The following is a 24,843-nucleotide window of genomic DNA, read 5'->3' as shown; positions in this document are numbered from 1 at the left end:
TTTGAAAAGTATGTAATGTAATGAGTGATGTTTGTACCTGTGTGCCGTTGTAGATGCCCACTTGGACGAGGCGGCTCTTCTGGTAGTTGAGGATGCTGTAGTGGGCGTACTTCCTGTCTCCATCGTCATTGAACTCCACTCGGCCCGTCATGCCCTCGGGGTATTTGGACGACATCAGGACTCTGAGGAGAAACCACAGCAAAGGCCAAGTTCAGGCATTTGATCATCACATCTAAGGTTTTTGGATGAGAAGAGAGATTTTGATATCTGACATACGTATGTTCTGTATCTCCATACCTTTTGAAGAGCGGTCCTGTTTTCCAGATGTTGGTGTTGCCCACACATCCTCTGGGGGGCTCTGTGATGTTCTCCTTCTCAAACAGCTCCTGGATGGACTGAGCCACCACCGCCACAGCGTCGTTTATGTGAGCAGACTCGTTCTTCCCATTGATGAGCTGAAGCCCGATCAGACCTAGCACCAAGAAAACAACCACACCACACATCACCCACCAGAGATAACGAAACCAAGAGGGAACCAATCAGACCTACAACCAAGAACACGACCACACCACACATCACCCACCAGAGATAACGAAACCGAGAGGGAACCAATCAGACCTACAACCAAGAACACGACCACACCACACATCACCCACCAGAGATAACGAAACCGAGAGGGAACCAATCAGACCTACAACCAAGAACACGACCACACCACACATCACCCACCAGAGATAACAGAGCCAAGAGGGAGCTACAGGTCATGTGAAGGCTGAGAGACATGAGGGGGAACATTTGGTCTTGTATACTAACATACAGGGTGTCCACAAAAAATTTGACATCATTTCGCAGGTCAGTAATTTTGGCAGTTCTTATTGAAATAATCTCAAATATTCACAGAATGTATAGAAACAGATCAAGATTTTATATTTAATTATTTTGTTCTGTTTTCAGGTTGAGCCATTCACTCCAAAAGAGAAGTCATTTTGTATCTTAGAATCTGCTCGCACACACTCATACCAGACTGTGCAGCCTTCAGTGCAACATTTGGAAAAACTTCACCAACTGGCAAACAATTTTGGTCTTGGTACCAAAAATTTAAAGAGGAAGGCTGCTTATGCAGGGCTAAAGGATCAGGTACGCCAAACCATCATTCGAGAAATCTGGATTACCAAACTTGTTGGGGCTTCACAAAAAGTTTTCACAAACTTGCTCGACCTTCTCTTCTGATGTTGATGATGGTCTACCAGATCATTTAGCCCTGCACAAGCAGCCTTCCTCTTTAAATTTTTAACACCAAGTCCAAATTTCTTTGCCAGTTGTTAAAGTGTTTCCAAATTTTGCATTGCAGATTATAAAATGCAAAATGATGACATGTCTTAACCTGAAAACATAACAAAAATAAAACATTAAATATAAAATCTTAATCTGTTTCTATACATTCTGTAAAAATTTGAGATTATTTCAACAAGAATTGCCAAAATGATTAGCCTGTGAAATGATGTCAGATTGTTTTGGGACACTGTATACCAGATTATGACTTTGTGTATATTATATAAGTATATTTATTGCCACAAATATAAATAAAGAGGTTCATTTTTATGTCACAGGTAGGTCAAACTACAGATGCAGCCAATAAAAGTGTAGGTCTGGGGCTCTAATTTACCTTGTCAAAATAAGAAGTTCTTTATTCAGACATGGACAAATGAAGCCTATGTGTTTCAATACGTGGGGTCATCTTCAGCACCTAAATTAAAGTACAATCACCTGGGAATTCTATCTTTTTCTTCTATCTTCTGTTGTTTTGCATTTAGATTTCTGGCCAGTATTGCTCTTTTTATTCTGTAAACTGAAACTATCCGAATCCTCTGATGCACCCACCTGCAGCTTCTTTTGAGAACTTTTTAGTATGTTTAAAGGTCAATGAGATTTCAAATAATGCATGAGATGTGTCCGTTAAGACAGCTGCAGAAGTATGAAAGAGAGCATTTAAAGTCATTTGATTAAGAAAATACCAGAGCATTTTTGCCTCTCCTTTAAAGTTAACCTTATGTCACTTGTGCCCTTTAAAGTGTCAGTCCTCAAAAGCACAGTTTGAACCAAACACAGACTCAAATCTACACAGCCTTTGGGGAGAGTCCTTGAAGTGTGATTCTCTTTCATCCTCCACCCACACTATATTTCAGCAGCTCTATGGAAGTGCCCTGTGCACTGACAGCCTGTCCCCAGAGGACCAGAGGCCTTTGTGTGTCAGATACTAGCACAGACCCCAATGGTGCTGGTCTACATACAAACGCTGGAGACAGTCAAAGGCGATACTAAACACACGGGAAGAAAAAACACATCGAGTGATCGACTTTAAAGAATGGCTATTACAAAAATTTGAGTTTTTGGAGCCGTTGTAACGTTTTTCCCTCATCAAAAGCATGCCTGAAGAGGTTTTAGCAGTCAGCCATGCATGTTTGAGTAATCTAGTGATCTCTCTCACAATTCAAACCCTCCTTACATGCAGGAGTCTCATTCCTCTCCAGGCAGGTGTTGCAGATTTGCAACAGCTAAATGCCAAATACCTACTTACTCCACATCCGTATTTTATGAGCCTTTTTTACTCAGGAGCCTTTTCTCCCATCCATGCTGATAAACATGGATGATGCAGACTGTGCAAGAACAGCTCCACACAAACGGCCTGCCAGAAGTGCAAAGTACTTTTGTACTTTACAAAGGATAAAAATTGTTTCTTGGAATACCACATGAAAAAGTGATGTTGTTCTGCCACTGTAAAGCTGTTACACTGTGCTTTATGTTTTCATTGTTATGAAAAGTGGTTTACACATAAAGTTAGTGTTCATATCATTTTCAGTCTTCAGTGTTAATTTACCACACTGGACCAATGCTGCAAATCTGCAACATCCCAGAACACACTGGATGTGAGGGTCTCTCTCAAAACAAAACAAAAAGTCAGGATTGTATATCACTACCCCATATGATCATTTTCCCCAAATATCAGAATTTTCCTGTTACTGAAACTTAATTTGAGCCTGAGAGGGTTAAAAACTCCAACTGGCATTAACAGTACTGTATACCTGCTACCTTTCATTATCAGTCCTGAAATATGTAGCCTGATTCATGAGCTGGTTTCACTTCGTAGGAACCGTCTGACCTCATTAGGATTTGTTCAGCGTTAGGATTCGTTCGATGGTAGGCAGGTTCTTTTTTTCATTTAACCAATCGCTGCTATTTGGTCATGATGTATGTAATGCGCTGCTAACAGGGTTAACTGGTATATTAAGCTTTTCCCAAATCCCGTAGGAAGAGGGACAATAACGTCTTTCCCCTTGATAAAATTCACCAAACATTCTCTCTGTTCCGGCTTTAAATCCTCAATCTCGGGAATCGTTGACAACAACAGAATATATGGCTCTTCGCTGATTGGCTGGTGCCTGGACTCGTACTTCCGGGGTTTTGGAAAAACCGTCTAGTGTATTCTGATTCCTGACCTAGTCACTGGAGAGAAATGAAATTGAGCAGAGGTGCCAGTCTGGCTAGAAATACGTACCATTGAGAAAACTATTGTACCATTGTTTCCTTATTATTAAAAAAAAAAAAAAAAGCACATAAAATACAATTCTTATATCAAGTTCTGCCTAGCTGCACTAAATATGCAAAATAGCATTAACCAGCAGCAGTGTGTTTGTGTCTAGAGTGGAGAGAGGCTGAACTACAGTGCGCACAGACTGAATGATTATTGTGCATACATCGTGTTACCAGGCGATTAGATCTGATCTCTTACAGCAGGGGTCTCTAACATGGAGCTCGGGAGTTACCAGCAGCTCTCCACCCCCTTCCAAGTCTCTCACCAAGGGATTTCTGAATTATACATATTGTGCTGATTGATTCAAATTTCATGAACTGCAATTAAAAATAAAATAAAACTAATAAAAGGATAAAAGGTTTGTGTTTTATAGGTATCTAACTGTTCCCCATCTAAGGCTTTCCTACGCTCATTTTCTTGTGGCAGCTAAAATTAGAAGCTCTTTGGCATTTTCTTTGTGTAAATGTAGCTCACCAGGAGAAAAAGGTTGGAGGCCCCTGTCTTACAGAATTAGAAAGCATTGCATTGGAACATTTAAATGTCCTTTATTATGCAAAATAGACTCTATGCCATGTTATAATGTAATTACCTCCTCAAAGACAGACCTCCAGTTATGTTTTGTTTCAGTAATCCTGCATTATTAGCCTGTCTTCATCTCCAAAAATGTCATGTTAATAGCTATCTTTTACCTTTTGTTCAAAACTGGCAATTCCAGGGCTGAAATCTTCCTAATGATTCCAGTGAAAGTGTATGGAGTTTGAAAACACTTTTTTCATTTCATTACATTTATTGCATATACACATATACATTTTTTAAAACATAAATACTGTACATGCAAACAGATGAACAATATAAACACAAGATACACAAAAATGGTGTTGCGTCTTCACTTTTTATTCCTCATTTAGACGAGCATTTTCGGGAGGAAATCTGCGTGTATACAGTGACACATACGTGTGTGGAATTGGATTGGGTATACATGCCAGGTGGCTCGGCCAGTCACTGGAAAGAATTTTTCCCATAGAGCGCAGTGTAATCACAAACTGCTCGTGTTTGGCTGACAGGGACCTACAGTTTGGAAAAAGATAAGGTTTTGTGTCAAGTTTTACCTATTTTTAGAACATAAACTTTTTCTCAGCTCCAAGTCTTTCAGTTGTCTTAAAAACTGTTTTTTAATTGTTAGCTCTGGCTCCGCTCTGCTTCGTTGTAGCTCCTCTCGTTCTAATTGGTCAAAGTGATCAGGTGATACATGAGACCGCGCTCCTTGGTGTGCGCCCGCGGGAGAAAAGAGCACTACTGCAGATGTTCAATGGGCAGGGAGTCACGGGAAGTACCTAGCCGGGCAAAGGCTACGTTTATATGACGATGGTCTGAACAGAAGACGCAAAAGTGGCATCATGTCTTCACTTTTTATTCCACGTTTAGATGGGCATTTTCGGGAGGCAATCTGTATGCATATGGTGACACAAAAGTGTGTGAAATTCAATTGGATATGCAGCTCGGTGGTGACGCTAGGTGTTGATGTATGTGACGTAAATGCATACATGAGCAGATCTGACCAGAGTTTTGCCTCTTGAGTAACGTTTACACCGAAACGAATCACCGTATCACTGTATCGGAAACGATTTGCATCCAGACACGTCGTTTCTGTGTAGCTTTCCCTATCCATGCAGCTTTGTGCATATTTGTTTACGTTTTACAGAAACAAAACTTAAAACCATGGCTAAATTACATAAACTGAGAGCTTCTGTCGGACTAAAGGACACATCTCAGTGGAATATGTGTTCTTTCTGCGACAGAGGGGTGTTCTGCTGATGGTAAGTCTTCTGTCACATTGGAGATGGTTCATCTTAAACTGCAGGTCGTACACACAGACTGTATGTATGAATGGACCTATATTCTAGCCTCTTAGCGTTTTGGTGCTGAATTACTTCAGGGCGCATAGACCTACGTCAGCATATTAACGTTTTCAGGCGTCCACACAGTGTCGGATCAGATCTGTACTCAGATGAATTTGTGGGAGCTGGAGGCACCAGATTGTTCTGTCTCAGGAGCCGTTTTCCATCGGATTAGTGTGAACGAACACTACATCCACAACAAAAACCTCTCAAATACAAACTAGTGTGGACAGGGCCTTTGGAAGTGTAGATGGAAACGCTACGGCAGAGTGTATTCAACTTTTCCACTCTGGAGGGTGGTTTCAGAATTTTTTTTTTAAGCCCCAAAAACACCATCACAGTCTAAATGAAAGGCACTTCCGATAAAATATTTTGTTGTTTTTACCAGCAAGTGTTCTCGTGTAAACAGACCCCTAGATTGATAATTTTAAGTTCTTTATAAACTGATAACATGTAATAAGCTTGTTTATTTGAAAGGTTTTCTAATGATTTAAAATAATAATGAAGATTGCCTTTGAATTTTGAAGGTTAATAACACTGTGGAGCACTTTTTGTATTACCATATCACAAAGTGGTACAGAGTGTTTTCTGTTTCAGAGAAGAACTCAGTCTAAATGTGCAGGGTTTGTGTGTTTAACATGTGTGAATGAAACAAAACAAAACACAACTCCGGGCATGTTTGCGATGAAGAACAATATTAAAACAAAGACCAGAATACAGCGTAACATGGTCCCTTCGTGAACCTACCGTCAGGGCCCTCCGCCAGGGCTTTCCCAGACATCTCGCGCTCCCCCACCAGCCACACGTACCCCGAGCCCGTCATGTTGAGGAAGCGAGCGGCTTTGTACACGGCAGCAGCGTCCTCCTCACTGCAAAACAACACGGGTCACAGAGGAGTCGTTTCAGATAGGACTTTTTCAAATCATAAATACAACATTACAATGAGTGCTCTTGGAGGAAAGCCTTATCACTATGGACGGAAAAAAATCCAGTCAAATATTTATCTCAAGTAAATTACACATTAGATTTGATCAGGAATTCGTGTTACGTTTACTTGAGTACCTTTTTTAAAGAAATTGTACTTTTCTTTCAGCATACTTTTACTCCTACTTGAGTGATGTTTTTATTGAGTAGTTTTTCATTAAAGGTGCGTAACTTTTCTGGTGGGGCGTCCGTCAGCTGCTTGTTTCTATGGATATGGCATTCATTGTTCTGCCAGGAATGTTCCACAGTATGACTTTAAACAACTCTACCTTTACATTTGGGCTCGGTCAAGCAGAAGTAAACAACAAGGCCAAAAATTCAAGTTCATGCATCTGATATAAAAATGTATTGAACAGATACATATGTACTCTAGTTTATGAAACTGTTGACCTTTTTTCTGTACATTTTTGGTTCTAAAGTTCCATAAGTTTTAAACAGACCATGTATGAAACATGGAACAAAAATTATCTCAAAAAATTTCAAAGACCTGAAAATCATGTAAATAAATGGATGTATTTCATCATATCTTGTGTTATTCCATCTTTGAACTGTTGATGAAGGTACATTAATTTAAAAAGAAAAAAAAATGTATTTAAAATTATAAAAATTAGCTTGGAAGGACTGACATATTTTATAGAAATAGTTTCCTTTCATTTTGAAGTAATATTAAAGTATTCAGAAGAAAAAAGTTGACAAATGATGTAAAATCATTCACCTTCTACTTACTTGTACAATTTTCCCTCCGTTACTTTTCCCTCCGTTACCATGACCTTTCTTAATAAAAAATCTCATGAGTCAAAAAGTAAGAGGTTTTTCATCCTAATCTTGTACCATATGGTAGAAAACTATATGAAGCAAATATTCAAACCAGTTTGTTAAGGATATGGAAGTGAGAACCAAGAGTTATCACTGTTTGGATTTATTGCCCAAAAAGTGCTGCATATTTCATTCCCTCTGTTACCAACATGAGTTTTTAAATTTTTTGTCAACAACTTGAAAGAATATCACAGGTTTAACTTGACCCTGTTGGAGTGTAACTCTTTCCTACATTCTGATACTTTACTTTTTTCAATAGTCCCTCTAGTTTCTGAATCGGACCCATTTATTCAATTACAGCTTTACAGCTCAAAAATACAGAGAAAAACAGGCATTCTGACTGTGAGTGGGGTCGCCTCTCTACAGATCTGACCTGTAACTTGGTCTAGTTTGGTCTCCATGAAGATGGAAAGGTTTAATGCCATACTGCGAAACATTCCAGACAAAGCAACAATGTCTCCATGGAGAAAAGCGTTTGACGGACCCTCCACCAGAAAAGTTACAATGTCAATATGAAATGATTTGAACTTGTACTTGTGCAGCTCCTTCAGATATGATTTAGTTTGTCTCATTTTTGTGTCTGACCTTTGAAAATATCAGATTTTGTGACTTATTTAATATTTTGTTCTATTACATTAACTTTAAATTGGAACTCAATGTTAGGTCCAGACAGTTACTCCTGAAGTTGAGTGATCATTTTTCTTACTTGAGTCATTTCTTAGCCCACTACCTTCTACTTCGACTTAATTTACTCTAATTAACTCAAATTTTTTGCTACTGTACCACCCATTTGTGTGTATTAAAGGGTCCACATTAAGCTATTTTTCATTTCTTGTAATGTTCTTTCCTTATTACTAGGGCTGGTATCATTAAGAAGTTGCCGATACCGTACATATCTCGATACATAGGCCACAATACAATACATACCTTGATACAGTGCACTTTGGGTTCGGTACAATATATTTAAAATCGATTCTATACGGTTCAATAAAAAATAAAGGCTAAATTACGGCTTTGATACTCAAAGTCTTTGTTAAACCACGTCTTGTGCAAAGTTCAGATGAAGCACAAACATTTTAATCATCAAAACAGAGAAAATATCAAATGTGTCGCATAAACAAGTTTCCTTTCACTAAACAAGCAACAAAACTGTAGCTGTAACAAAATCATTTAGTAAAATCATAGACTGTGTATGAGCCGCCGTGTGCCAAATAGGAAGTTCACATGAGGCTCTTCTGGCTCCTTCTGACTCTGGCTCCAATAGACTTACATTAGGATCTTACGGCTCCTCTCTCTGTACCTGCAGCAGTGAGCCTCGTCGTTTTGGTCTTAAAATGTTTGTATTAACCTGTGACACATGATCCTGATTTTTTTATTTTATTTTATTTTTCGCAATTTTGTCTGTCAAAAAAAAAAAAAAAATCCTATTCTTAACCTAGAGTCTGGCTCCAGATGCTGCTGTAACCGTGAGGATCATGAGCTTCATTTGAGTGGTGCTGAATGCTCGTTTAGTCCACTTCTTTTATACAGTCTATGAGTAAAATATACCTAAAAATACACTTGGCATTATACCAATACAGCAGCCCACGATATCGATACTGTATTATCACATTAAACGCTACGATTTATATCGATATTTCAATATTTTTGCACACCCCTGCTCATTACAAACATTCCTGGAGTTGTGTTTTGTTTCATTTGTGAGTTCTGAGTTCTTTTCTCAAACTAAAAACACTCTGTTCCACCTTATGATGTCATGTGGTTATACAGGAAGTGCTCTGTTGTTTTGTTTTGTTTTTTTAATTCTGTACATCTAGAATCTTATGGATAAGTTCAGTCCTTGTATTGCCAGTCTCTACTGATAAAAAGAGCTGTTCACTTGAAAACTACCTCTACGTGACATCACAAGATGGAACAGAGCATTTTGATCTTTGGAGATGTAAACAGACTAAAGAGTTACTCAAATGTGTGAATGAATCAAAACACAAAATTCAGGTCTGTTTTTGACAAAGTAACAACATTAGTACATCATTTATAGCTCACGAGAGTAAAATTTGCTTTTAACACCAGTTTTTAGTAAATCATTCCATAACCAGAGATGAAAAAATGTCCAGTTCATTCAGTTTATTCTGGTTTGTGAGTTAATATCACTGGAGATATGTATTTGGACCTAAAGGACACCTCCTAATAAAATAGTTATATAAAAAGAAAAGGTGACTTGGAGCCTATGCACATTTAAAGGTGCAATATATAACTTTTTGATTGAGGTCCGTCACCTGCATGCTCTGCCTGGAATGTTCCGCAGTATGACATTAAACAGCTCTGCCTTAAGGGGCCGTCCACACGACAAAGTTTTTTGGTAAAAATGGAGGAACAAGTTCCAGAGTGAAGAAATCTGAGAACGCTGGTGTTGCGTTGTCGTGTGGACAAACAAAAGGCAGAGTTTGGAAAACGATGACATAAAGACCCCGTCATTGCCTGAGTCGTCTGAGCAGTGAAGCATGCAGCCCCTGAACTAGCCTCCACAGATCACAAGAGCGTTGTCAAAATGGGACAGTGTAGCCGAGCTCCTGTCACCCGACAACCGAGACACGCGCTAATGCTAATGTTAACAACACGCACCACAGATTACGCACACGGATCAATAACAAAGACTATGTTTACAGTGAAACAAATCTGCGTATCACCACAGACACTTCGTTTCTGTGTCCGCCAGTCTTCCATATCCACACAGCTTTTAGCATATTTGTTTACGTTTTACAGAAACAAAACTTAAAACTGCATGGCTAATTAGCATAAACTAAGTGCTCAAAAAACAGGACAAAACTGAACAAAACTAAAGGACACGACTCAGGGGAATATGAGTGTTCTTTCTGTGCTTTATGTTTAACTTTTGCAAAACAAAACAGCTATATTTCTGGGCTACATCCAAAATAGGCTAAATTACCTTAAAGTTAAAAAAACGGTGATGAGATCTGCATTATTAAATATTATTATCATTGTTAACAGCGCCACATACAGGTGTGGCAGATGTATTACATTGTTTTCACTCCGTTGACGTGTGGACGTGAATATTTGCTGATCCGGCACGTGTGTGGACTCAATTTTTTTTCAACCCGCAAAGAAAAAAAATCCAGGAGCGTTACCGTGTGGACGTCGCCTAAATGTATCAAAGTATGTGTTTTTTAAAAGCTCAAAAAATACCTAGAAAAACTGGTATTTTGACTGTGAGCAGATCTGACCTGTAACGTCAACCAGAAAAGTTCCACAATGCTCCTTAAAAACAAACATGTATGACAGGCACATCAACATGCTCGTGTGCGTCCTTGGAAGCGCACTGGCCTCCACACAATTCCAAGCAGAGCCTTTGCCTATAGAAAAAGACTATTTGTGCCACATTAAAGCAGTGAAGTGGCTATTATTAGAATTACGTGCACTCAAGAGAGATGTACATTATTGGTTCATTCCGCAGTCACTGAGCTTGATGTGAGCCTTACACGTGGACGGGTCCCATGGGTGCTCTGACCGCCAGCGTCTCCTAATGGAAATCCCTCAAGGCCACGCTTTAAATGCACACAACAGATTTCCCAAATGGCGCGGCAACTTCACAATGACACAGCCAGAGGACGGGGAGGGTTACGCTGAGTTCAATACATGATGTCCTGTAAGGCCACTTTTAGCCTATATACAGTATGTTTAAAGGGACAGTGCGGAATTTTGGACATAGGACCTCATTTTGTAGACTGTTGGAGACGTACGGAGACACTTTTTGAAATATTCCATCCAGTCCTGTGTCAGTGGCCATAGTTCATATCACATCCATCCTGAAATCCCTTAACTGGCTCCTTATCCCGCTCAGGATCGAGTACAAAGTCTCCCTCGTCACCCACCAGCGCACCTACGGACAATCCCCCCAGTACCTCAAGGAACTCCTCGCTCCCCAGACCCTCTCTCTCTCCAATAAAAATGTAACAATAACCGAAATTTTGTGATATCGTATTGTCAAAGTTCTCACAATAATATCGTGGACCATCACAATATATCCAATTACAAGTCTCTTTGCTTAAATGAAGAGTTATGGTGCAGCAGTAGCTAAAATAAACAAAGATGGAACTACATAGACCATGATCCTTTGCTCCATTTCAGGGCAGACTACAAGAAGAAATAACAGTTCTAACACTTTTAAGTCTTAGTTCTTTAGATTAAGTCTTGTCAAGGGATTTTAAGAAGAAAAAGTCGCATATTCACAGTTTTGTTAACCCAAAATATTGCAAAAAAATTCGTACCGTGAGATGTACATTGTGAAAATATCGTACTGAGAGATTTGGATATTGTTACATCCCTCATCATGAGCTTTTCCATGATATTGCAATAAATATCGTACTGTGAGGTTCATACTGTGACGATATCGTATCGTGAGACTTGGATATCATTACACCCCTAATCTCCAACTATAAGTGATCGGCCGTTTCCGCTGCAGCTCCAAGGCTCTGGAATGCGCTCCTCCCCGACCACGTGGGAGCTCCAAAAGTCTACTTCTGTTTTTAAATGAAATCTTAAAACGTATCTTTCTACCAAAACCTTTAGTTAATTGTATTTTATTGGTTCTGTAATAGTTTTAGCTTGATGTGCTTTTACGCTAATGCACTTTTAGTCTCTGTTTTTTACCTGTAGCACTTTGAGATCATTTTATGTCCACAAAACACCCAAAGCAAATTTATTATTACACCAGACTGTCCATGTAAATGTCTTTGTTGATAGAATAATGTTTGAAATAAAGCTAAACTTGCATAAAGGGTCGCATTTGAGGGACTATTTCTCTACGGTGGCGGAATTTTACTTTGCCTGGTAAGATAGGTGCTTAGGTGATATCAGTCCATCGCTGCCAAACTTTCTATCAAGAAATACAACTCACTGCTGCTGTTCAGACAGAAATCCTTCAAATGCAAGGTTGTTTTTACGTAATAACAGATTTGCTCTGGGTGTTTTGTGGAGTGGGTAAGACTGTTTTTAGTGGCAGGAGAACTATGACCATTGACATGCACTAGTCTAACACCAATGACCTCTGCAAATACAAGGACTGGATGGAATATCTTAAAAAGTGTCTCCACATATGTACAGTACTCTGGCTCACTAGGAAATGAGGTCCTATGTCCAAAATTCCAGGCAGTCCCTGTAAAGGTGTACTGTGTAACTATGGTGATGTCATTCCTCTGCCTGGAATGTTCCACAGTGTGACATTAAACAGCTCTACTTTACATTTATTCAATTACAGATGGTTTTATAGCTCAAAAATACCTAGAAAAACAGGCATTCTGATTGTGAGCGGGGTCGCCTCTCCACAGATCTCACCTGTAACTTGGATTGGTTTGGTCTCCGTGAAGATAGATAGGTTTAATGCCACACTGTGAAACATCCAAGACAAAGCAAAAACATATCCAGAAAGAGAGAAAAGCATTTGACGCACTCTCCACCAGAAAAGTAACATAACGCACCTTTTAGATATAGCTTTATGTTTACATGATACTAAAAAGTCAAGCTTGATTTTGATACTAAGAAACTGAATTGACACTCGATACTGATTCCGATACCACAAATATAATAAAACTTTCTTTAGACAATAGAATGTGACTTTCAGCATGAATTACTTTCTGTCGTTCAGATCGGTTCCGTAGTGGTCCATGGGTGTTAGGGCAGAAGACGGAGGGGAAAAAAGGGTCTGTTGTCCCAGGTCCCAGCATTTTAGGGGCCCAGAATTGGACCCTCTTTCTATTCATTTATATTAGAGGGGGGCCCATGTTAGGCTCCTTGCCGTGGGACTCCAAATTTCTGTCTACGAGCCTGACATTGAGCATATACTAGTCTATGTTATATTTGTTCTGATACAGCTCAAGATCATTCTAAACCTACTCAGGAAAGGCTCATTTCTGTCCTGCAAATGGGACTCTTTTTTTGTATAAATGATATAAGTTAGTATCTGATTTTCAATATTTCTAACAATCCTAGTCTCCAGTTCCGAGCAATGGTGGGTGCGAAAAATTTGTTAGACACTGGCAGTTCTTGGACCATGTTTGGAAGATGTGTAATCTTGTCTCATAATCACTGAAGAAAACCCCATATAAGAGCTTTCTCTGTTGTCTGCATCTGTTAAAGTATGCAGGGCTTGTGCAGCACCATTTCCTGATGTTTTGAACCAGCCCTCTGCAGTACTTTCATTTATTATTGAACCCATTTGAACTGGTCCTGCAGAGTACATACATAAGAGAGGTGCACTTGACCTGAAAAATGCATGCTCCGTCCACAGCTGTAATGGCTTCCGCATGGTCTTATTATGTATAAAACATTACTCTTTTATCTGCATGGAAAAACCTGGAGAGACTATTTCTAGCACTGAGCTCTTAACACCTCTTTTGACAATCTTTATCACTGTTTACAGCGAACAGAGAGCGGCTGACAGCTTTGCATGTAGGACTCAGACGGGGCGTTTATAGCTTTGCAAAGAATCTTCTCTAGGGCCTTTAGTTTGCCAAAAATTTTAAATTACATATCACGGTTTTGGCTTAGATCATCCACTAACAGCAAGAGCACGTACACAACTATACAAAACACTTTTTATTTATTTATTTATTTGATGACCCTCATTTTTACTTAATTTGCTGGGATTATAACAATTGTAAATATAAATTATAGTTTTACACTAATCAAGAAACAATTTGTGAAGACAATTTGAAAAATATGTTGAAAATTTCAGGAAGTAGAGATTTCTATTTTGGAGAATTCTACATTGATGAGATCATACTGGGAGAATTTTGTCCAAAACTTCTGCACAATTTACTCAAGAAACACATTTTTTCTGATACTTTAAATGTTATTTCAACAAAATAAAGCTCTCTCTCTTTTTTTTTAAATCTGTCAAATTATAATTTATTATAATAATTATAGAGGAGTTTTGGTCCAATGTAGAATGTAGTTGGTAAATAATAATTATGGAATTCTCTAGTGTGATGCCATAGTTTCCTAGCCTGATTCATCAGCCAGTTTCACTTTGTGGAAACCGTCTGACCTCGCAGCATTAGGATTTGTTCACTCAACGGTCGGCAGGTACTTTTTTAAATTTAACCAATCGCTGCTATTTGGTCGTGACGTATGTAATGTGCCAAATCCCGTAGGAAGAAGGACAATAACGTCTTTCCCCTTGATAAAATTCAGCAAACATTCTCTTTGTTCCAGCTTTAAATCCTCAATTTCTGAAATCGTTTCCATCACAGGATGTCTGTCTTCGTCTATATCCATCTCGACGCTTTGTTTATTGTTTTGCTGTTCCACAAAATGGACACAGACAGGCTCTTGAGTTTGACGTCATGGATTCACAGCTCACAGCTGATTGGCCGGTGAGCGGTCTACAACTTCCGGTGTTTTTGCAAACCGTCTAGTGTATTCTGATTCCTGACCTAGTCGCTGGAGAGAAATTTAACTGAGCGGAGGCATTAGGTGGCGCCAGCCTGGCTAATAATTTCCAACCAAGAAGTAAAATTTGAAACCTAAATATATTGCCAAACTGGGTCAAATGTATTTATTTTTTATTTTTTTTGTAAAATCTTAAATATAATGATCTTAACTGTGTTTTACTACTCTGTCAAAAAAAAAAAAAAAAAAAGTTAAAAGTTAATATGGCCATTTATTCAGGTGAGCTTTGTGGAAGGTCCTGTGCATTTCAGAACGATGCGATTCTATGACTGTTGCCATAGCGATTAACAATTTGAAACAAAATATTATATCTTCTGAATGGGGAAAAAGTCCTTGAAATAGTGTACATAAAAGAGAGCTACAGCCCGTGAATAGTTATCTTTTAAAATACAAATTTCATTAAGAAAAGTAATGGTGCTATGACTGACCCCTGAGGAACTCCCCAAATGATGATATAAGCTGTGAACACTGACTATTGTTGAATTAACCGAATTACATTTTCTTTGAATCATTTTAAAAGAAACTGAGAAAACAAAAAACAATAACACTGAAATCAGGGCGACAAAATAATACAAATAAAATAATAATATAATCTGTTTGAAAATAGTACTAACTTGTGTTTAGTCTATTATTATTGTTATTATTAATTACTTATTTGAATTACTATTGCAATCCAAATTAAGTTATTAAAGGTGCATTGTGTAACTTTGCTGGTGGAGGGAATGTTCCACAGTATGACTTTAAACACCTCTACATTACATTCAGTCAATTACAAGTAGTTTATAGCTAAAAATTCCTTAAAAAACACGCATTCTGACTGTGAGCGGGGTCACCTTTCCACATGGAGATACAAAGGTTTTATACCATACTGTGGAACATTCCAGACAAAGTGATAACATCTCCATGAAGAAAAACATTTAACGGATTACCAAAAAAGTTACACAATGCAGTTACATACATTGAAAATAACAGCAATAAACAGTACACAACAGTTAGTTAGTTAGTTAGTTATCGAGTTTCTTACCTGGCCGACAAGATGATGACCCGGGCCTCCAACTCTTTGGCCTCCAGCAGCAGAGCAGTTAAGTTAGTCTCCTGGCTGAACTGGAGGACTTTCTCTGCCTGTGATCAGGGGCAGAACAAAGGTCAAGCCAGCTACCTCCCCCCGTCCCTCCACCACCGAGGTTACCTGCTCCCTTCTGAGCTCGGACCATTTCATTTGAGAACGAGAGACAGAGGTCAAAAGAAAAAGCGATCCAGAAGGGGGGGAATCGGCTGAATTAAAAAAATAATAATTAAAAGCTTGAAGGGGTAAAAAATTAAAAGTTTTGCATTTGTTTCGGCATGCAAACTGAGGGTTATCAAGGCTCCAAAGAAGGACGTGCATGTGTTAGGTAAGGTAAAAGGGTAGAATAAGGTCAATGCAACCAGTAACTAAAAACAAGTGAAGGGGGTTGGCGGGGTCGTTTTTACCCCAACAGAAAAAACTGCTGAAAATCAGGGAGGTGCTACGAAACGGGAGGAAGTAGCATCCGGGAGTCGGTTTGGTCCCACACTACCGGTTCTCCACAAAGGAATGGACTTGCAAACTCTTTAGGTTCTTGGAGAGTGAGTGCGTGTTCTGAATACATGCATTCCTTTATTGAAGGAGAAGATGGCAATGATAAAAGCGGGGGGCGCGTTCATTGGTTCTCTTTGACTCATAAAAATGGCCAAAAATTAAAACCTTTCATAACATTCTTTGTTCAAATCATAGGGAGATGTCTCAAAGTGAAAATAAAAAAGACGTGCTACCAAGAGAGGGATAGTTCTGGGTTCGGCTGGTGACTGCTTTGGGCTGAGTCACTAGAGTTGCTACTGTTTGGAAAGTTGGTGGGCGGCGTGCATTGACCATGCAAATATACCTTGGGTCCTCGCTTGTTGTCAAAGGACAGTTGGTCGGGGTTTTCATAGTTCCTTTTTTTATTCTGATGAGTAATGTGCACAGAGAAAATATGCAGACACAGAAAGAATATTATAAACAGTTGAAAATGGTGGGCAGTAAAGCATTCCAACAAATCTCCACCTCTGCTTCAAATTGGGACTTTTAACAGCGGGGCTTGCAAAGACATCACGTTTACGGGCAATCTGAAACCTTCCAAAACAATCCCAGAAATACTTCTACTTGTCGAGACTAAACTAGACAGAAGAATGAGGTGCGATGACTAGTTTACTGAATGGATAAAGTTTGGAACCATAGACTGTACAAAGAAGTGGACGGAGGAAATGTGACGTCACCCATAGCACTCATCTCCAGTCAAATGAAGCTCACGAGGCTAGCGGTTATAGGAGCAAATTTGGAGACAGTTCCGTATTAGGAATAGGAACTGATTCATGGACAAACTCTTGAAATAAAAACACCACGATCATGTAGAGCGAGTTAATATGAACATTTTAAGACCAAAATGAAGGACAGCGTTGGAGCCAGAGTCGATGGAGATGCCCACTTCTTATTTGGAAAGTGCCAACTAGTGGGTTAGTTATGTCCATTTCTATTTACAGTCTACGGTTGGAGCTCAAACCACAGCAGGAAGAGACGTCAGTGATGTTAGAGAATGCCAAATTTGTGTGAGTGAAGAGAAGATGGTTCCACTGCTGCGATGGACAGGTGGTGGATTAGTTTTTTTCTTATTTTATATGAATGGTTAGATTAGGAAAGGTAACAGGCTGGAATTGACAGATGAGAGGAAAAAGAATTGGAAGAGAAATACAGTTTTTTCAGTTTACAGTTTAATCTATGCTGGAGCTATAATAAGTTAACAAACACAATCAGTCAAACATTATAAAAAGCTGTCAGATTTTATTTGAGGTCCTATGTTACTACTACTATTACTATTACTAAGCCACGTTAGAATGTTGTTGTCAAAAATATACCCGGAGTTGCATTTTGTTTCATTCACACATGTTTGAGGAACCCTTTATTATTAGCCTGTCTACATCTCCAAAGCTCAAAGGTTTAGCTACCTTTTACGTTTCTTCAGTAAAGATCGGCAATGCCAGGTCTGAATTTATCCCTAAAATTGCCAAACTTTACTGAACAAAAGGTAAAACATAACTGGTAATTTGACATCACAAGGTGGAACAGAGTAGCCTGATTCATCAGCCGGGTTCACTTCGTGGAAACCATCTGACCTCGCAGCATTAGGATTCGTTCCCTTGACGATAGGCAGGTTTTGTTTGTTTTTTTATTTAACCAATCGCTGCTATTTGGTCATGACGTATGTAATGCACCGGAACGTTCAGTGGAGTACAAGTAATTACAGGCGCAACAGCAAACGAAGCAGAAGAGTGAACATGTCTGTTGATGATCATTGTCGTTTCTGTGAGATGAACTTGCAAATTAAAGGTGTTGTTTTTTGTGCACTTTCCCAAACCTTGTACTGATTTCGGAGCATGATCTGGGGCAGTTCTCTTGTTTTTTCTCCTCCCCCTATCCTCATGTTATGCTGCAGTGTTTATTCCTATTTGCTACCTGTCTCCCGGTCCGGTCCATGTTGTTATCCCCATGTATTGTATTGTATGTTTGGGGAGAGGTTTAATTTCGATTTCTTTGTATGTACATGAAAATTGACAATAAAGGCCCTAATTCAATTCAAAAGTGCAATAAAAAATGCTAAAGTTTGTATTGTCTACATCCATCTCAACCGCTTCGTTTACTGTTGTGCTGTACCGCAAAAAGGGCCAAGACAGGAGCTTGAGTTTGACGTCATGGCTTCACAGCTCTTTGCTGATTGGCCGTTGCGCAGTCTACAACTTCCGTCTAGTGTATTCCAATTCCTGACCTAGTTCACTGGAGAGAAATTAAACTGAGCGGAGGCACTAGGCTGGGAACAGAGCACTATCCAAACACAACTCTGGGTATGTTTTTGATGAGTTAACAACATTATAACATGAGGAATCCCTCAGTCGTCCAGGTAGAATCCATGGCAAGGAGAAAAAATCAGTTTGTCGATAAAAGTTAATTTGGCTGAAGACGTTTCGCAGATCATCCAAGCTGCCTCTGGTGGACACTTCCTTATATCTGTCTGCAGGGAGGAGCTAACTAACTACTCTGAAACACACACACTTGTTTACAGTTTCTGTTAGTTAGTTAGACTTATTGAACTGCACTGAGTGTTCAGGGCAATTTATGGCCATAATGGGTGCTCCCTCACCTCTGGACCTGACCTGGATACACCTATTGTTCTCTTGTTTGTTTTGAATTAGGTTTGAGGATGGAGTTGTAAATAGGAGATAGATGGTGACTGAGGCCTCCATTTCTGTTTAGAGAAGGATTCTCTTTCTTAACAAAAATGGCTTCTTTCACTCCCCTCTCAAACCAGTTCTTTTCTTTGGCTAAAATCTATACTTCACTGTCCACAAATGAGTGGTCCGTGGCTTTTAATTGGAGATGAACAGCAGACTGAGGTCCACTGACGAGTTTCTGATTTGAACATTATAACACGGCTTAGAAGCCCACATTTTGCATAGGATACACAAATGAATCTAAACTACTCTAAATGTCTCCTCGTTCTTCTCGGCGCTTGTGTGATCTTCCATACTGTTTGCGTGTGCTCTCTGGCTGCACAGACACAGCTGTCCTCACCACCGCTCACACCCCAGTGCCTCTGCCTCTGTCTCTGCTCCATTCCACCGCACTACATCCGAGCTGGCAAAAAAACACCCAACCCACGCCAATGCCGGATCCCCCCTTTCAGCACACGGACCCTCCCCTGCGCGTCGACTTCCCCCCCCAGCACATGGACTCTAAGCCTGGGCTGTCCCTTTACAACTGAGTCTACTGCACCATAATGTTATGATCTGGTTTATTAAGGCAGATAATCCTCTTCTGATTCACAGCCACAAAGACGGCGTGATGGAGCTACACTCTTATTGTAATGGGGCACTTTCATTCTGAGTGTATGCAACTGCAGAGACATGTTTAGGTCATAGACTGAATAAAGTTGTGGGCTAAAGGAGTCACCGACAGCGTTCAGCTCCAGTCAAATGAAGCTCACCGAGGCTTGCAGTTACAGGAACTCAATTCTTTACTAGGAATAGGAAATTATTTATGGTGAGATAAAGACCAAAATGATGAGGCTTGCTACAGCAGTTACAGTAACGTCAATAGACCTTTTTCACAACGGCCAGAAGTGGTGCAATGTAGGTAAATGTCACACCGGTTAATGGTTTTCTGTGGCAAAATATCTGAGCAAATATCTCATGTATTCTCCACCAGCTTCATAAATCTGCCTCATCACCAAATCTTCATCCAACAAGGTCCACAAAGGATAAACATTCTACCAGGAAGAATTTATCCACAACTATCAAGAGAAGAAAGATGAAAACTTAAAGGCAAACAATGACGACGCATTAGTGACACACTGAACAAAACTAATATTATGGCCATGAATAAAACATAAGGAACTTGTTAACTCAGAATAAAATAAAAAATCTGTTTTATCATATAGATATTTGCAAAGACAGAGAGATTTGTGCAGTTAAAATCTTCGACATGCAACTGTGAACATCTGTAGCATTCAGACTGTTCAAATCTCAAGTCTATGCAAATATCTACATCATGAAATATATTTTTAGTTTTCTAGAATCAGTCTGAGTGAACAAGTTACTTATTAATGAATTACTGGTAACACTTTATAATAACTACACCTTATTTAGCCTTAATAAAGCATGAATAAAGACTTAATTAATAACGATTCATGCTTAGTAACTACTTAATTACTACCTGAATTAGCACTTAACTTGCACTTAATTCTCCTGTGCTGTAAATAGTTACTCATAAGTATTTCTTACTTAATTACTCATGAACTAACCATTTGTGTGTGCATTTGTAAATGTATATTTAAGTACAAATTTGAGCATTTATTAATGATTAGTAAGTTATGAGAGAATGATTTACTAATAATGCATTATTGTTTCTCTGGAATTTGACCAACCTTAACAAATGCTTAATAAAACATAATTAGTCTTCACTTTAGAAAAGCTCTCAGAAAGACTTAACAGATAACAGCTGCCTGAATGATCATTGCATTGAATTATTAGTAAATCATTCTCTCATAGTTTACTAATCATTAATAAATGCTCAAATTTGTACTTAAATATACATTTGTAAACATGCAAATGGTGAGTTCATGAGTAATTAAGAAGTATTGAGTTACTATTTACAGCACAGGTGAATTAAGTGCAAGTTAAGTGCTAATTCAGGTAGTAATTAAGTAGTTTCTAAGTGTGAATCATTATTAATTAAGTCTTTGTTCATTATTAATTAAGTCTTTGTTCATGCATTATGAAGGCTAAATAAGGTGTAGTTATTATAAAGTGTTACCGAATTACTTATTACTTATGTTTTATTCATGACCATAATGTTACTTTTGTTCAGTGTGTCACTAATGCGTCGTCGTTCTCCTTTTACATTTTCCTCTTTCTTCTCTTGATAGTTGTGGATAAATTCTTCATGGAAAAATATTTATCCCTTTGTGGACCTTGTTGGATGAAGATTTGGTGATGGGGCAGAATTATGAAGCTGCTGGAGAATACGACACACATTTACACAGATATTTTGACACAGAAAAGCATTAATTGGACGTGACGTTTACCCGACATTGCGGCACTTCTGGCTGTCGTGAAAAAGGTCTGTTGGAGTCGATGGAGCTTGAAGCGCCACCATGTTCACTTCCTACTTGCGGGTGAGCTATGTAGAACTCTATACAGAGTGACCCACCAATCAGTCAGCATGAGCCAGGTTAGTGCACTTGGGCAAGACATTTCACCGGCTTTGTGTGAATGAAAGACTGGTGGAGATTGGACAGTAAAGTGCAGATTTCTATCATTCAGCTAAAGGACAACTGTGGCTACATAAATAGGAATTATGAATTATTTTAAAGTAGTGTTTTGAGAAGCTGGTCAAAATCGCAAAAAACACTACAGTATACACTATTATTTATTACTGCGACATTAAGCTTGTGTGCTAATAAAAGTATGTACCAGCAGAGACGTCGGTGCATCACAGAGCAGAGTGAGTTTGTGTAAAAACTGTGGCTGTCTCCATAAAAACCATTTTGCTGCAGTGCACAAAACCGTCTTTGTGTTTCCCTTGAGTTTGTCTGAGAGCTCTATTTTTACATGCGGCGTGACACATTCATATTTCATGTCCGCTCCGAGTCCACTGTCCGAGGCCTTAGCACGCCGCTGGATGTGTGAAAGCACCATCCACTTGTCTAAAAATACTCCCTCATTTGACTGGAGTTCTGGAGCTGTGCCGGGTAATCGCCACCAGAACTGCCCTGACTCTGCGTGCAGTTAAAGTGTGAAGGGTCTTTAAAGTGTAACTATGTGACAGGTTTTTATGTTTATATCATTCAGACTTGGTTTGTTGATAGTAGATTTGGTCAATACTTATAGTTTTACATCGGGTAAGACTATGTTATGAGAAAAGGTAGGAAAGGAAAGTACAAAAACACAGTAAAAAGCACTGAGTTCTATTACGGAATACTTCTATCTATGTCATAAACACTGAACATTGCACCATAATGTCATGACAATGTACTTGAAAGGATCATTTAAACCTTCTTTTGACAAAAAAAAAGTGTTGTTATTTAATTTTATTTGTCTAATCAGGACTATGATGAGCAGACGTTCCTATTGACCAGACAGTATCTATTGTGAGCCCTGTTGTCCCCTGTCCTCTGTGTCCCCCTCTATTGTATGTGCCCTCACACATACAATAGTTCACTAATGCGTCCTCTGTGTCCCATGTCCTCTGTGTCCCCTGTCCTGTGTCCCCTGTCCTCTGTGTCCCCTGTCCTCTGTGTGTTCCCTGTCCTCTATGTCTCCTGTCCTCTGTGTGTTCCCTGTCCTCTGTGTTCCCTGTCCTCTGTGTCTCCTGTCCTCTGTGTGTCCCCTGTCCCCTGTCCTCTGTGTCCCCTGTCCTCTATGTCCTGTCCTCTATGTCCTGTCCTCTGTATCCCCTGTCCTCTGTGTCCCCTGTCCTCTGTGTCTCCTGTCCTCTATGTCCTGTCCTCTGTGTCCCATGTCCTCTGTGTCCCAGCAGATTTATACAAAACCAGTGATTTGTCCCAGTTTTATAAAGTAATATCCCAGGTGTCTCTATTTGGGACCAGTCTGATCCTCACAACAGTAAACAGGAGCATGTGTTAAGCCAAAATACAGATCAAAATGTGTTTGAAAGGAAAGTGTCCTCAGTTGCTCTGCCTGAAGTCTCTCAGTTGATGTACTGACTCATAAATAAGCTGTGAATAAGTCATGAATGCATGAATGTTATGAGTGCATAACATTTGACTTTAATTACGCACTGTTTTCATCATTTGGTTATTACCTCCCATCCTAAACTGGGGCTTTCCTAGTTTTTCATTTTGGAGATCTGGTCGTTCTAATCAGAAGTATCTAAGTATTCTGGACAGTGACCTTTCCACATGTTTGATCTGCTGCCCTTGTCCATCCAGGAAATAAAACTACACAAGATTCTTAGTAAAATCTTAAATACAGTGTTGGGGAGTAACAGATTACATGTACCAGAGTTACGTAATCAGAGTACAAATTATGAGTAACTGTATTCAGTTACAGTTACTGTTTCAATGAGTGGTAATTGGATTACAGTTACTTTGTTGAAATTAATGGATTACACAGCGGTATTTTCCTGTTTTCACTTTTTTTTTTTTCTAAACCAGGTCTAAACCAGGACTAAACCAGATCTAAACCAAGACTAAACCAGGTCTAAACTAGGTCTAAACTAGGTCTAAATCAGAACTAAACCAGGTCTAAACCAGGTCTAAACCAGGTCTAAAACCAGGTCTAAACCAAGACTAAACCAGGACTAAACTAGGCCTAAACCAGGTCTAAACTAGGTCTAAACCAGAACTAAACCAGGTCTAAACCAGGTTTAAACTAGGTCTAAATCAGAACTAAACCAGGTCTAAACCAGGTCTAAACCAGGTCTAAAACCAGGTCTAAACCAGGACTAAACCAGGACTAAACCAGGTCTAAAACCAGGTCTAAACCAGGTCTAAACTAGGTCTAAACCAAGACTAAAACCAGTTCTAAACTATGTCTCAAACAGGATTTAACAGGACTAAATCCTGCTGCGTGGACGTGTCTCTTCTTCTATCAATCATATTTGTAATTTGGTTCAGTAAAGTCTGGGCTTTTTATTTTCTTTTAGCAGATAAAACTTCTTATATTACAATATCCTCGTCTTTGCTTCTCTACAGCAAATCAAGTAATCCAAAGTATTCAGATTACATTACTCACTTTAAGTAATTTAATGGATTCCGTTACAAACTACATTTTGGGGTATGTAATCTGTAATCTGTAGGGGAATACATTTTAAAAGTCACCTTCCCAACACTGCTTAAAAATAATGATGTTAACAATGTTTTATTGAAATTCTCTTCAGTCATCTGCACTTGAACTGTAACAGCCCCAGTGAGTTACAGAAGAAGAGCAGCTGCACACACACGTGTAGCTGCAGGGCTGTGGCTGGGCTCTGTGCTCTGTGCTCACATGTCAGAGGAAGCCAAATCCAAAGAATGAAGAGAATAATGCATCTGACTTATATTCAGGAGTCTACTAATGAAAAGAAAGTCAGCGCCGTCAGGAGGGAGTCATAGAACTGCAGTAACTCTAGTTTCAGTCCGTGTTTTGCAGTTTACTCAATGCCTCTCCCTGTTCTTTAGCACACTTTAGCAGTTCATATCATGTTCTCTTTGGATGTGGTATGGATAGGTCTTTGCGCGGTGCCTTTGAGGTGCTGTTAAATGAACTCTCGGTGTTATTAAAGAGTGGAGTTTGCTCGTCTGAACTGTACTGATGAGAATGAGAGAGGGAGCTGAATTGGCGTACGCTGACAGAATGACAGAGTGAGTTTGTGTGAATTGTGTGTGATTACAGAGTGTCCCCTCAGCGCGGCGCACAGATGGGGCTGCTTTGTTAAACCCACTCCAAACTTCATTTACACACACACACACACACACACACACACACTCAGAGCGCTGGTACAGGCTGACTCACTGCTCTGTTCTGATGAGCCAT

General features: G+C 39.3%; 1 protein-coding gene across 1 annotated transcript in view; it reads right to left on the bottom strand.

Annotated features, from left to right (window-relative positions):
* grin1a (glutamate receptor, ionotropic, N-methyl D-aspartate 1a) overlaps positions 1-24,843 on the bottom strand; it is a 113,782-nt gene that overhangs the window by 45,390 nt on the left and 43,549 nt on the right. The window contains 5 exon segments of the mRNA XM_055153535.1: positions 38-182; positions 298-472; positions 6,238-6,359; positions 15,782-15,879; positions 16,662-16,724. Of these exon segments, the coding sequence (XP_055009510.1) occupies positions 38-182; positions 298-472; positions 6,238-6,359; positions 15,782-15,879; positions 16,662-16,724 (603 nt within the window).

This window comes from Boleophthalmus pectinirostris, unplaced genomic scaffold, assembly GCF_026225935.1.
Source record: "Boleophthalmus pectinirostris isolate CB_2022bp ecotype Guang Dong unplaced genomic scaffold, ASM2622593v1 HiC_scaffold_18, whole genome shotgun sequence".
NCBI classification, from domain to species: domain Eukaryota; kingdom Metazoa; phylum Chordata; class Actinopteri; order Gobiiformes; family Gobiidae; genus Boleophthalmus; species Boleophthalmus pectinirostris.
The sequence above is the reverse complement of the archived record's forward strand: the minus strand, read 5'-3'. Positions and strand labels throughout refer to the sequence as shown.